The sequence below is a fragment of the Fundulus heteroclitus genome, chromosome 3, assembly GCF_011125445.2.
Source record: "Fundulus heteroclitus isolate FHET01 chromosome 3, MU-UCD_Fhet_4.1, whole genome shotgun sequence".
Lineage (NCBI taxonomy): Eukaryota > Metazoa > Chordata > Actinopteri > Cyprinodontiformes > Fundulidae > Fundulus > Fundulus heteroclitus.
This window is the reverse complement of record NC_046363.1, coordinates 2,052,736-2,067,629: the sequence shown is the minus strand read 5'-3', so window position 1 is coordinate 2,067,629 and position 14,894 is coordinate 2,052,736. Positions and strand designations below refer to the sequence as shown.

At 41.0% G+C, this 14,894-nt stretch overlaps 1 protein-coding gene across 2 annotated transcripts; it reads left to right on the top strand.

Moving 5' to 3' along the window:
* The first annotated feature begins 582 nt into the window (after window positions 1-582).
* On the top strand, window positions 583-9,061 carry LOC118558195 (single-minded homolog 1). Of its 2 annotated transcripts, XM_036128692.1 has the most exons (9): window positions 583-936; window positions 3,188-3,267; window positions 5,101-5,190; window positions 5,267-5,375; window positions 5,458-5,543; window positions 6,651-6,850; window positions 7,328-7,434; window positions 7,701-7,848; window positions 8,722-8,740. In XM_036128692.1, the coding sequence occupies exons 1-9, from the start codon at window positions 762-764 to the stop codon at window positions 8,723-8,725; spliced, it is 999 nt and encodes a 332-aa protein (XP_035984585.1). In that variant the 5' UTR covers window positions 583-761; the 3' UTR covers window positions 8,726-8,740. The 2 variants fall into 2 exon arrangements, with proteins under 2 accessions (XP_035984585.1, XP_035984579.1); XM_036128686.1 differs by having other exon boundaries at window positions 7,328-7,438; window positions 7,701-9,061.
* The last annotated feature ends 5,833 nt before the right edge of the window (window positions 9,062-14,894 follow it).

Genomic DNA, 14,894 nt, shown 5'->3' with positions numbered 1-14,894 from the left:
ATAGACATTCTCTGAGCGCAAGCAATCGTCCAATAGCAGCAGGCTTGTCCTCAGTGGGCGTGTCCCGCAGCGTGCTGCAGATGAAGCTGGAGCTGTGCTGCTGATCACAGAATCCCACAGGATGGATGGTCAGGGAACATTGCGCTGGCTGGGGGTTCTGTGCGGATACCGCCGAGTCCAATAGGCCTTCCAGTAGAAATTGTTGATAGTGTCTGCGTTGAGGTAACAGATTTTTTTTTTTTTTTTTTTGTGATATATTCAGTTTCATTCTAACAAGTGTCTGTCAATGTATGATCTCGTGTTTACCTCTAGTTCTGCTTGGATGCTCAACTTTTTTATGTATTTCTATTCAAATAACCAACCTACAGTTGTAAATTGGCAACAAATGTGTATTTGATTTTTTTTTTTTTTTTTTTTTTTTTGTCTTTTTCCTTTCTGGCCTTTTCTGCGGCTGTTCAGTTCTGTTTAACACAAGGTATGGATCCCAGTGTGAGTTAACCGTGCTTCTGGGCCACCTCAGCTGACTGTAACCCCTATGAACTCCAGGAAGTAGCCGGGTCCCATGGGTCTCTCAGGTAGCGGATCACCTGTAATCATGAAGAGGGGTCCGCGCGCCGGCTGCTGTGGAATTTAGGCCGGGCACGGGGAGAGAGCGCGCGCCGCTTCCAGAGCAGGACATGGGACAACTACACGCGCTGTAAAGGCACACCGACTCACAGGAGACCGGACCGGACCGGACCGGACCGGACCACACGGCTAACATGAAGGAGAAATCCAAAAATGCGGCCCGGACACGTCGGGAGAAGGAAAACAGTGAGTTTTATGAACTGGCCAAGCTGCTGCCGCTTCCCTCTGCCATCACCTCCCAGCTGGACAAAGCCTCCATCATCCGCCTGACAAGCAGCTACCTGAAGATGAGGACCGTGCTTCCTGAAGGTAAGCGGCCCGGCAGCGAGCCGTCCGCCACACGCCGCAGAACACACCAAACTAGCTGTTCTCCAAGAAATGGTCTGTTTATAAGGAGGCAGTTTCCTCCGACCAGTGCAGCTGTTAGCAGCTCGCTGGTGTAAAACTGTGTCAGATGCATTTTATTAGCGAGGAGCCCCCAGCCTCAGAGACCTGCAGCTCATCAGCGCAGATGGACGCTTAGAACAGTGGCAACGGCCTACAAGGCGCTAAAGCCGCTCAAAACGGGCCAGACGGCTTGTTAACTCCACCGACTAGGTTCAAATCATTTTCGGCATGCCCCTTCCTCCGTCGGACTATAGTTAAAGCGCTGTACGAGTACAAGCCATTTACTATAAAAGGTAAATAGAAACAGCAACATGTCTGCGGCTTTTTGGTCGTTTAGAGAGGCCTGAGACTTTGAACAAACTCCAGGGTTCAGTCTAGCAAGTTAGCCTAAACTAAACAATATATATATATATATATATATATATATATATATATATATATATATATATATATATATATCTATATATATATCTATATATATATATCTATATATATATATATATATATATAGTGGTCCAGGAACATGTGGAGCTTGCTGATGGGGAACCAACGATGCTGCGATGATTCAGATAGAAATCTAAATCCCGGCTCCGCAGTATTTCTGCTTATACCGGAGCGTTGGTTGGAAGGAGGCCGCGGAACGGGACAGAAAAATAAGAGTTCCTTCATTAAATTTAGATTTCTTGTTTTCGGATGCTATTAGAGCGTCCAGATGTGTCGCTTTGTTCTACGGTGAAATTATTCCCACATGCCAACTTGGCTGATCCTAATTATTGCAACACTTCGAGATGATTCAATTAGCTAAAGGGTGATTAAAAAGTAAAAACAATAAAAACGCGTCTCGAGTTTTCTTCCTTTTCTGAAGTCAATCAGGTCTGGTCGTGAGTCTGAGCTCGGTTCTTGTTGGGGAAGGAAAAGGCTAAATCTACTGGGTTGGATGAGCAGAACCAGAACCACGGCGTGTTCCAGGCCCACTGAGCTCCTTTACCCTGACTTTATACCATTATAATCTGGATAATGTCCATAAAAACACTCAATTCCGTTAACAATGCATTTATAACCAAAATGCCCTTTAAAGGGTTTTGCTTTGTCTATCATGTGGGGTACTATTTCCTTATCAAAAGTGTTTGCGTGTATTTTTTAAACTCAGAATTATATTCTATAAGCAGGTTTTCCATTTCTGATCTTTTATAAATAAATGTATTGACTTTATTCCACCACGTTAATGGCAGTATAATGCTCCTTTTTTTAGTCTTTTGCTTTTTGCTTAGTTAAACACTTGCATTTTATACATTTAGGATTTATAGTAGTAGGTTAATAAATATAGTAGGTTGTAAAGATAAGTTAATTTAATTTCATAACGTTTAACGTGAATTATTACCGTAGAAAGCGTTGATAGTTCAGTCTGTTTCTAGGTGATTATTATTATTATTATTATTATTATTATTATTATTATTATTATTATTATTATTATTATTGTTATTATTATTATTATTATTATTATTATTATTATTATTATTATTATTATTATTATTATTATTATTATTATTATTATTATTATTATTATTATTATTATTGTTGTTGTTGTTGTTATACTGGGCGGCTTGATGAAATATTTTCTCTTTCATGAAGCCACCGCCTGTAGTTTTCTCTCTCTCTCTCTGGGCTTCTTTCCTTAATGCTGTTTTTCTCTGACCAGCCGCTCAGAGCGGGATCTGCGTCTGAAGGCGCCGCCGCTGGTACCGCCGCTGGTACCGCCGCTGGTACCGCCGCGGGAAGGGCTCGGTTCTCTCGCAGGCCTCTTCTCCGCCGCAGATCTCTGGTTCTTTTCGGACTGGGCGTCTGTAATTGTTGCGGTGGCCGTAGATCCTAACCAAATCAAAACAAAGCTCGTTGAGAGAAGCGGGCCGGCTTCTGTCCTCATATTGGGTTCATTCACACTGTAGGTGGCAGCGCTGCCCTTCAGGGAGCTTTACAGTCCAACCCAAAGCGGTTCCCTTGCTTTTATTCTAATATCATTCGGGCGCAGAGCTGAGTGTGTTTTACATTTTGTCACAGTAACTGACTGATTTTTCTTCGTGTTAGAGCAGATTCATAGACAACCTGCTGAATCAACATCCGCGTCTTTGGACCCAGTCACAGTTCTGTGTACTAATAACTGATTTTCCTGCAGGCCTTGGAGAATCCTGGGGTCATGTGAGCCGCAGCTCCCTGGATGGTGTCAGCCAGGAATTAGGCTCCCACCTCCTACAGGTACTGCTGGAGGGCTCCATGAAATATTTATTTATTTATTTCATATAATTAGTTATTTATTATTGTTATTTTTTACTGTGATTATTATTATTATTATTATTATTATTATTATTATTATTATTATTATTATTATTATTGATTTTATTATCATTGTGATTATTATTATTATTATTGATGTTATTATTATTGTGATTATTATTATTATTACTGATTATTATTATTATTGTGATTATTATTATTATTATCATTATTGTGATTATTATTATTATTATTCAGCCATGCTGGCTGGGCCGTGTTTGTGTGTGCTGTGGCTCAGTAGCTGTCACCATCTGCCTCCTGCTGCCTTCATTCTCCTTGCTTTGAGGGTGAAATGAGTTGAACACATTCCTGGTCACGCACAGGTCCTGCGTCTCCTACTCCCCCTCTCAAATCAGCAGCAACACAATGGAGCGCGTCTGTAGGGCTCCAGGCTAACAAAAAAAGAAAAAAGAAAGTAAAGCAGGGGTTGCCTGGTACTGGTCCGACAGATTTACTAATCAGACATTCACCAAGCAGACCTCACTGCTGGAAGGAGAGGACTTCTGAGAGAGGTGAAGTGACCGCGCTGATAGCCATGCTAATAGGCAGTTTGCTAAACAAGTATTTACATCAAGTAATGTGTGAGGGGGTTTTAGGACTAACCACAGAGTTTCTATTCCATCAACGGTTTTCACAGGTAACTAATATTTACACAAATACTAAAAATTGCAAGTGAGCAATTATACAAAAAATAATCAAATCAGAAAATTCACAGAAATTCAACAGTTTGGTGTAATTGTAACAGCAGACTTTCAGTTTGAAAAAAAATTCTCATTTCATTTTCAATTAAATAATAATTTTCAATATTTTAACAAATAGCAGCATCATTCCAAGTAATCTGTGAATAAGGCTGCCTGAAATAAAATGGGAATGGTAAAAATATGATGGCAATATTTCTGACTGACCCACTTTAACTTTGGTACTTAAAGCTTTTTACAGAGTAAACCTTCTCTAACTGTGGCGTTCAAAGGAAGTCTAGACCTCTGCAGACAGGCAGTGAAACGACTCCAATGCTGACTAATATTAAATGTGAGAAGTTAATGCACATCAGGAGGTCTACCAAATGTTACGTGAAGGAAATAAAAGAGTCAGTGTTAGAGATGAAGAAGAAACTATTTTACAGTAAATAATTCAAAAAATGATCACCTGACTGCAGGACTCTTAAACTCTTGGGGTTAAAAGATGAACAACGATGGACATGGGCCAGCAAATCAGAGGCATAGCTTCCTCAGTGTCTAAAAGATGAGAGCAGTTTTTATGCTTGATCTAAGAACATTATATTAATGCTGATATTAAAAAGCTGATGTTTCAAGCTCCTGAAATAGTCATGCAATATAAATTTTTGGGCAAGATTTTCTACTAACGAAGATCGCCGAACTATCATCAACAAGACCTGCGTTGTTCCTTTTTAATTGTTGTTCTACAATTCAACAACAGTAATAATAGTAGGGAAAACTTAAATGTATATTACATTGTTAAGGGAGATCAAAAGGCCCTTTTATAAATAAATAAATAAATAAATACATTTTCTAAAGATGGTTAATCCCTTCTAGTTGAGCCAACATTGTCCTGTGCCCCTGTGCCAGTCTTTAGTGCCTTATTCTTTCGGCAGCTCTACTGCTGTTAGTCCTGCTATGGCAGCTGCGCTGAAATTTTAGCAATATGCAAAACACTTGACTTATGTTGTTTTTTGAAAAGAAGAAAATATTCTTGTTCTTATAATAATGATCCATTCTTTCATTTTTTTCTGTCCAGACATTAGATGGATTCATTTTTGTGGTTGCTCCAGATGGGAAAATAATGTACATATCAGAGACAGCGTCGGTGCACCTGGGCCTGTCACAGGTTCGTTTTTCTTAGCATAACATGATCCAACGGCTCCGTTCCGTTCCAGCGCTGAGCCCAGTCTTCCCTTCCACAGGTAGAGTTAACGGGAAACAGCATTTATGAGTACATCCATCCAGCAGACCACGATGAGATGACAGCCGTCCTCACAGCCCATCAGCCTTACCATTCCCATTTCGTACAAGGTGATCCCTCCAGCCGCTGTGCAGCTCTGCAAAACATGTCGCTGCCAACATGAATGACTTCACTGTTTCTACGTTTATGCAGAGTATGAGATGGAGCGCTCCTTCTTCCTTAGAATGAAATGTGTCCTGGCCAAAAGAAATGCTGGTCTCACCTGTGGAGGCTACAAGGTACAACATTCACACTGGTAAAGCCATCACAACACAGCCAGGCTTCTCATTCTTTGGTCTAACTGGCACCCTGAAGGGATGAGCAGACCCTCAGTAAGGCAACAGGATCCAGAACAAAAGGGCTCTGTTAGGGTCTCAAGAGACTATGAAAAATGAAAAAGATACAATTAAGCCCAAAATTCTTTGATGGTTTAGATTTAAATTATTCCTTTCATTGAACCAAGAAATGTTTCTTCCAGGCAATGAGATGGGCAAGACATAAAAGGAGAGTCAACTATGACAATCTAATTAATCTGTTTTTGTGTTATGCTTTACTAAAAATGACATATTGCAAATTATTTATACCCTTCTCAATAACCGATGGAAAAATCCACAAACCCTTAAATCCAAGCTCCCTGCATCAGCTTTAAGTTGGGACTTAAAACATCAATAGTATTACTCTCTGCCTCCTTAAAATATTTAGCCTTACAACTAACAATATAAGAAGTAAAGCATATCTGTGTATTTTGTTTCAGACCATTTTTACTCTTAGAGAAAAAAATGGAAAAAAGCTCACATATATGAAACAGAGTCACAATAACACTTCATGGTCTAGTTTATTGTATTTATAAATATTACTTTAGTATACATTATTGTACTAAAATAATCCGTTTTGACATGCTTCACTATGATTTAATTATGTTTAAAAGGTAGTAAACCAAAAGTTTGCATAATGACTATTTACTATAAACTATTATCTTCTGAATTATAAACTGAAAATTTACCATCAAAAATGTAATGCATCATAAATACCTAAATACTAGATTAGTTATTTATTCGGGTGCATTTGATATCTAGTTTTGTATTTTGTTAATAGACATTAAAGATCATGTGTGCTGATGCCCGCTGCAGAACGTTTACATGTTTACATGTTTACATGACACTTTCCGCCTCAGTAGAGACAGAGAAGCGTCGTCATTATCGCTAGTGATCAGCAAGTAGGAGGTCTGGCACATTTATTATAATTGTTATTAATGAAGTCATTAAAATGTTGATCATTACCACACTGTCATTCCTCTGAGGTAACAGGCCTGATGTGTTGTTCTGTGTGGGACTTCTCTGGCTCAGGTGATCCACTGCAGCGGCTACCTGAAGATCCGTCAGTACAGCCTGGATATGTCTCCGTTTGACGGCTGCTACCAGAACATCGGCCTGGTGGCCGTCGGTCACTCGCTGCCTCCCAGCGCTGTGACAGAAATCAAACTCCACAGCAACATGTTCATGTTCAGAGCCAGCCTGGACATGAAGCTCATCTTCCTCGACTCACGGTACGCTCGGTCTCATATACTGTTACTGATCTGATGAGCACAGAGGGTGGAGTCATTGTTTTGTAATCAGAAAGGTGCGGTTTTTATTGCAGCTTCCAGCAACTTGCCTACCGATCAGCTTCTGAACGTGTGTGTGTTAATGTGTGTGATTTGGTAAATGTGGCTCTAGAGTCAAATGCTATGAGTGGTCAGTATGAGTTGAAAGGCAAATTCAGTCCGTTTACCTTTTGCATACCCAAAAGGGTATTTGTGGAGCTGTGTGACTGTAGCATCTTACTTATATCACAATAATTACTGTATAACGTGTTGACCTGCTGTCCTGAGACAATGCGAGTACCATTACTTGTATTTTTAATAAGGAGATGAAACTGTTATCAAAGCTGTGATTGTCTGTCTTCTCAGAAGAAGCAGCAGCTCCTCGTGGAGTGGATCATTTCATGTGATGAAAAGCTTTCTTTTGTGGCATGTGTTGCTCAGGGTTGCAGAGCTAACAGGCTACGAGCCTCAGGATCTTATAGAGAAGACTCTCTATCATCATGTCCACAGCTGTGACTCCTTCCACCTGCGCTGCGCACATCATTTGTGTAAGTAAGTTTGGATTTAGCTTCCAGTAAATTTTCTTCTGTGGAGATGAAAGGTGTTGCAGTTTAAAAAATAGTGTTGCATGTATTACATTTTTATTGTTTTTTATTTCATTGTATCAGGTTAATAATATCATATTGATTTCTTATATAGCTTATTTCTGTTTGCTTTGAGAGGCTTCGGCGTAAACACCCCTCAAACCTGCTGTAGTTGCACTGTGTGTGAAGATCATCCCCACATGGCTGACTCCTTTCTTCTCTCTCTGCAGTGCTGGTGAAAGGACAGGTCACCACAAGGTACTACCGTTTCTTGGCCAAACAAGGTGGCTGGGTCTGGGTTCAGAGTTATGCAACTATTGTGCACAACAGCCGTTCATCCCGACCTCACTGTATCGTCAGCGTCAACTATGTCCTCACGTAAGTGTGTGCTCCAGCTCCTGGAACTATACTTTATATGTGCACAGTTTCCATTAGATTACTCTCAATGTTATTGAGCAACAGGTGATAGATTCCCTCCCACAGGACTCTGTGAAACAGATTTGCTTCAGGTTGAGTAAGAGAAAAAATTCTCCTGCTAAATTAAAACTTGATCTCTAATTTAAGAATGAAGATGTTTTCTATTCTGCTTGCAACATGTGCCTAAGGTATGTAGATGTGGTTTCTGGAAACATGTTCCTGAATAACTGTGGACAACATCTGTGAGTCAAAATGTAGAGAGAAGAGGCCTAAAGAGGCCTTAAACATTGCCCTAAATTTCTAAAATTAAATATATATACAAGTACAGAATATTTCTTCTTTATTCTGTAGCCAATACAGTCTACAGTTGCATAAGCCAGGTGTCAGAAATGTTGAAGAGGCTGCAACATGTTTGCTTGGTTAATAACTGTTATTTATTGGATGCATCACCCAGGAATGTGTTTACCTTGATACCAACAGTGTACTCATTCATACTTTGCACTGTATTAGAGTTAATTTAGTGGTTACTTGCAATAATACAAACTGCTGCAGCAGATCTTGAGGACTTTAAGAGTTAATAGGTTTAAGCTGGATACAGATACATCATCTGTACCATACAGTTACCACTCATGTCAATAATCTGTGAGAAATGTATTGCAAACAAATAAATTCAGTGACTGGTTTTTTCTCCCCACCGTGTCATATCCGGCTTCAATTTGAGCAGAATGGTGCACTGGCTGCTGTAGTACCAAACATATTTGCTTTACCAAGGGAGGCTTTATACCCATAAATCCTCCACTGATGCTCAACCCTTGACGTTTTATTTTATTGCAGTTAAGGTATTATGTAGAAGAGGGAGAACAAGGACAGAGTAAGAGAAAGTGAGAGAGGACCGAGACACAAAGAGAAAACAGAGACAACAGAACCCGACAACCATCTGCCACAAAAACGTCCTCTTTTCTGCCACCATGGGGAAACAGGGAAAAGACCATGAAAGAACAACACCAGCAGCAATGACATGGAACAAAACTGTCTATACTGATGGAGAGAACTACGGAGCAAACAGCTACTGCCTTATGACTGCATAATGTGTGTGGGAACATGAAAATCATGGTGGAGTAGATGTTACATGAATTGTGCTCGGTGAAGGGTGCAGAGTGCCATCGCCATCCCCCTTCCAGGAATCAATTCAATTCAATTCAATTCAATTTTATTTATATAGCGCCAAATCATGAAACATGTCATCTCAAGGCACTTTACAAAGTCAAGTTCAATCATATTATACAGATTGGGTCAGATTATACAGATTGGTCAAAAATGTCCTATATAAGGAAACCAGTTGATTGCATCAAAGTCCCGACAAGCAGCATTCACTCCTGGGGAACCGTAGAGCCACAGGAAGAGTCATCTGCATTGTACATGGCTTTGCTGCAATCCCTCATACTGAGCAAGCATGAAGCGACAGTGGGAAGAAAAACCACCCATTAACGGGAAAAAAAAAACCTCCGGCAGAACCGGGCTCAGTATGAACGGTCATCTGCCTCGACCGACTGGGGTTACAGAAGACAGAGCAGAGACACAACAAGAGAGACAAAAAAGCACAGAAGCACACACTGATCTAGTAATCTGTTCTACATTAGATGGTAGTAGCGGGTGAGCCGTCTTCTCTGGATGATGTCACAGTTAACAGAACGCCAGACCAGGTGTACCTACTATGAAGAGAAAAGAGAGAGAGCAAAAAGTTAAAGCAGAAATGACAACACATAATGCATAATTGAAGAACAGTAGAACTCAATATAGTGAGAAAATTAGATCCTGATATACTCCAGTAACCTAAGCCTATAGCAGTAAAACTATAAAGGTAGCTGAGAGTAACATGAGTCACTAGTTATAATTTTTGTCAAAAAGAAAAGTTTTAAGCCTTGTCTTAAAAGTAGACAGGGTGTCTGCCTCACGGACCAAAACTGGGAGTTGGTTCCACAGGAGAGGAGCCTGATAGCTAAAGGATCTGCCTCCCATTCTACTTTTAGAGACTCTAGGAACCACCAGCAGACCTGCAGTCTGAGAGCGAAGTGCTCTGTTAGGAACATACGGGGTAATCAGAGCTCTGATATATGATGGAGCTTGATTATTAAGGGCTTTATACGTTAGAAGAAGAATTTTAAATTCTATTCTTGATTTAACAGGAAGCCAATGAAGGGAAGCTAAAATTGGAGAAATATGATCCCTCTTGTTGATTTTCATCAGAACTCTTGCTGCAGCATTTTGGATCAGCTGAAGGCTTTGAACTGCATTTTGTGGACTTCCTGATAGTAAAGAATTACAATAGTCCAGCCTTGAAGTAACAAATGCATGGACTAGTTTTTCAGCATCACTCCTGGACAGAATGTTTCTAATTTTGGCGATATTCCGGAGGTGAAAAAAGGAAACTCTGGAAACCTGTTTAATATGGGATTTAAATGACATGTCTTGGTCAAAAATAACACCAAGATTTTTTACTTTATTACCAGAGGATAATAAAGTAAAGAATCAGAAGCAAGCAGAGAGGACCCCAAGACCCAGGAAATCATCAGCACCACATTGCATAGAGGGCTGCCAGCCCACCACGCACCCACCCAGAGGACAGCAGAGGAAAGCCCAAAACAGAGTCCCCACGGCCATGAAGCAGAGCCCCCCAGGAACCAGGGGCTACAGCCTACCAACACCGCCAGGCCCCAATCATGTGTGTGTCAGGTCTGGGATCCAAAGGCCCACATGCCCAAGCCCTCCCTCCCTCCAACCCCCAGCTGAGATTCAGCCAATACCCGAGAGGACCCGCCCCTTAGACAGCTTCCCGGGGCGGGTAGCAAGCGCCCCCAGCGCCGAAACCCATGAGCCCATACTGAACACAGCCGGGTGCATTAGCAAGCAGCGAGGAGGTGGTGAGCCCTGAATCCCCCCTCAGCCAGGAATAGCATGTGCAGGCCTGTGGGCACTAAGCCCCGACCTGAGCCCCGTGGGTCCCCTCCCCCTATAAAAAAGGGGGAGGGGACCCACACTCCAGTTCAGCAGAGCAGGCACACCTGTAACCTGCAACACTCTAGTAGCAAAACTACGGTGGCCCTCAAGCCCAGAGACGGACCACATCTCATGGTCCCCCCACCTTAGGGGTCCTCAGTGTCAGGCAATGTCAGATGCAGGGAACCGGGCTAGAACTGGAAGCACCGCTCATGGGCAGCCCTCCTTACCAAGGCAATGCCCACCAACTAAATTCAATGACCGTTATCAACAAAGGGTTAGCGATCAGGAAATGAAAGGTTCCTTTCTATTGCAGAGGTGGAACTGACTGCATGCTTAGCCTAAAGCACAAGGTTTAGGGTTAACTTTTCAGTTGTCTGTAGCAGCAGCATTCTCTAATGAAAGAGTGATAAATTATTCTATCTAAAAATGTATTGGCTAATTGTGTCATGTGATGTAAACAAAGCTTTTCCCTCACAAACGCTAACCACCTGCCGCTTCTTATGACTGCTATTTCGTTACCCGAGGCGGCAGTGATACATCCTGGGTTGTTGGTGTTTAGTGTTTAGTACAGCGGCATACTAGCTAGGTGGAGCAGCAGACCTTTCTTCTGAAGCCTCCCCAGAGGGTTCATAGTCAACGCCGTGGAAGTGACGGCAACTGCAGTTCCCTAAAGTTTTGCTGGAATTGTGCCAAAACACGTTTTTTTTTCCAACGTTTTTTCATTGTCGATATAACGTTAAGGCTAACGAACTACATATGGATGCTTTGATCACAGTGGGTACTTTGAGGATAGCCAGGGACTTAATCCAGCATAACTCAGGAGTGAGTTTGACGTGTATTTCTAAACTGTTAATATCCTATCATGTTAGCTGTGATATAACAATTGCAAGTGGAAGTAAATCTGGGGCATGTGTGCTGGAAAGTCTGAACAAAAGAAAAATGTAACATATATGGCAGCCACATTTATCATGCTCAGAGACCACATTGAGAAAGCAATACATTCTGGTGTCTAAAAGTGGTTAAGCTTGCAACAAGTGACACAAATCAGTTGTGGGATCAGGGGTTAGGGTGGCATTGAAAGTATTGCCTGATGGACCGGACCAATTTCAAATGCCTTCTGCGGTCCATGCTAACAGATTTATACACACCTTCGCTGTGAACCAATTAATTACAAGCTAATTTAACAACTGACACATACTTATGAAAAACAAGTACTTTGCAAAATATGGCAACCATTTCAATTGATATTACTGTTATTATTGTTCCTGTTGAAGACTAAAACAAACTGAAAACCAAGAATATGTCTATGCTGTCTCTTTTGTTTGGCTGCGAACATTCCGGTACTATCTCAGAGCGCAGCCTTTATTCCACAGTTTGCTCTGCATGCTCACGTGTTGGCGCTCACATTTGGTGGCAGCTCTGTGCTGGCTAATTCTCCTGGCAGCTCCTGATGCAGATTGTAAACACGGGGGCAGGAGCTGAAGCCTTTCGGGCGGCATTTATCTGACAGCAGCAGTGTTTTCTAAATCACACTGTAAAATCAAACAGTAACATCAGCTGTAAGTCTTTCTCCGTGAGCCATGCTGTTGTATGTGGGAGAGAAGCAGTTTTCTGTTATTCTGTTGTTTTATCTGCTCTCAATGAGCATATTTCACAGATGTACTAGAGAACACAAGGACGAATAATGCCCATAAAACCCTCCATTAAGCAGCATGACTAGCTGCATTTGGAGGTGGGAACAGCTTGGCACATCTTTTCTCCACCTCAAATCCTAACAGCTTGGTGTTTATAGGCTTTTAATTGGTAACTTGTAAAGTTGATTAGCCCTGATGGGCTCCAACTTGCTGTACTAGGAGTGAATTCTTATTTTCCTCCCATCCTCAAAATTGCAAAAAATGGAAATAAAAATAGGTAATATTTTCTTAAAATGAGTGTATCTGTCCTTGATTCGAGCAGGTAAATAAGATGATCTGCCAATGGAATAAGACTTTTGCACTTAAAATAACAACTCATCTCCATCGTCTTATTCAAGTGCAGGATGTCTAATTTTCTTATTTTAGGGGTCAAAATACTCATTCCATTGGCAGGTGATATTTTTGTCCTAGATATTACCAAATCTAGGACAAAAACACACATTTTAAGAACATTTTACTTATTTTTCAGATCTGCTTTTGCAGTGAATGCCCAGCTATTGCTTTAAACATCAAAAGTCTCTTTTGTTCATTAGCTCTCTCTTTTCTTAGTCTTTCTCTCTTTGCATTAAACCTGGAAGAAAAGATAAAGCAAAGCAGTAGACTGTGATATCTGGAGTAGAGCTAATTTACACAGTAGCTTTAAGTGTATACAGTGTTTGATAATGCAGGTGATGGAGGCACTTCACCTGCATGTGAACTCCTACTGTGTGTTCAGCCCTGATAACCTCTGCTCCTGGCGCCCCAGGTTTGGAGATCTTCTGCTTGCCACCACAGTCCTACAGGGAGTTAGTAATGCTTCCCTTGTAAGCCTCGTCTGAAGAGAAGTAATTTGATGTCTCCACACGTAATCATTTTAGGCCAATTTCTGTCTTTTTTTAGTCAAGTGTTAGAGAAGCTTGTTCTTTTTTGGATAAAACTTTCCTTTAAACTTTAACAGCAATCCACTGGCAATAATCCTTCAGATCAGATCAAAACTCACCGTCAGATCTGATTCAAACAGGAAATTCAGAAATCACATTAAAATGTTACAAAAGACCGCATTTAATCACCCGTATAACATGACTGGAGAGCCACTGTTTCTCTCACAGTCCATTGTAGAGACTTTTTAGAATTTGTGAAACAGCCTATTCTAATGCTCTGCTTTCTGTTTGTCCTAAGAGACCAACGACTTTAGCTCTATTACAGCTGCTTCAGAACAAGCTGCAAGAACATTGACGGGACCAGAAAGAGAACTCACATCACTCTGACTTTAAAATGTCTGCATCGGCTATCTGTTTGTGTTGGAGCTGATCTTAAGGTGTTCTCACTGATATGATAAATACGCTGGTCCTGTTTATCAGACTTATTTCCAGGCCACTCAGGTTGGTACCTAGAGTGGAAACTAAACTTATGTTGAGGCCTCTTTTTCCTATTAGGCCCCAGCTGTTGAACAGGCTTCCTGAAGACCGGGAAAAGAAAGAAAGACTGTCCGACCTACCCTGAGCAGAAAACAGATACAATGGGTAGATCTACCCCACTCTGTTATACTCAGGCCTAATCTTCACAGATTCAAAATAAGGAGTGCTAAATTGCTTGGACAGAAAAAAATAAACTGTGTGACCAGTAAGTGGCATGATGTGCCTGATCTTCAAATACTGCTTCCACAGTGGATAAGACGTGCAAAACGGATTTGGTCTGCCCCTTAAATGAGTAAATGAGTGTATTACTGGCACTTGGGATCTACTGTAAAAGAAAGAGGAGATCAAATCCTTCACATTATCTCCAGACTCCCAGGATGCAAAAAGGTTAAAAATAATGGAGAACTTCTGCTATTTAACTTTTCTCAGAGATAATATTAGTTATTATTGAACATATTAAAAAATTGTAAATTATTAGAAAATAAAGAAATACAGTTGTTTTGTCAGCCAAAGTTCTACTAAACAGGAGAAAAAAAAATATTATCTCTGAGTTTATCAAGAAATACAGCTGACAAATCAGAAATTTGGTGTTTATCGTTATTCTACTGGTGGTAATGGTGACCACGTCACCAATGCAACAGCTGAGCAGAGCTCAACTAATATATAGTACAGTGAAAGGGTTTAAATCACGGTCAACAGAGTGAATAGGAGCAGTTGGAGGATGCAGAATTGAGGATTGCAGAGGAGAAATGGTTGTAACACCAAATTAAAATATATCCAGATAGGTCTGTGATCTCACCGTTTTATGAATGAGAACTAACTGAATGTTGCGCAACAACAGCAGGACAAAAAGGAGAGCTGAGACCCCTCCAGTGGCGTACACATGCACACTGTGGACCTGCAAAATGCGCCACTC

Excerpts from the sequence above, each read along its gene's own strand:
- LOC118558195 (XM_036128686.1), top strand. The coding sequence starts at position 762 with ATGAAGGAGAAATCCAAAAATGCGGCCCGGACACGTCGGGAGAAGGAA. Across the intron at positions 3,268-5,100 it reads TAGGCTCCCACCTCCTACAG|ACATTAGATGGATTCATTTT; the intron begins GTACTGCTGGAG and ends TTTTCTGTCCAG. Across the intron at positions 7,439-7,700 it reads TGCGCACATCATTTGTGTAA|TGCTGGTGAAAGGACAGGTC; the intron begins GTAAGTTTGGAT and ends CTCTCTCTGCAG.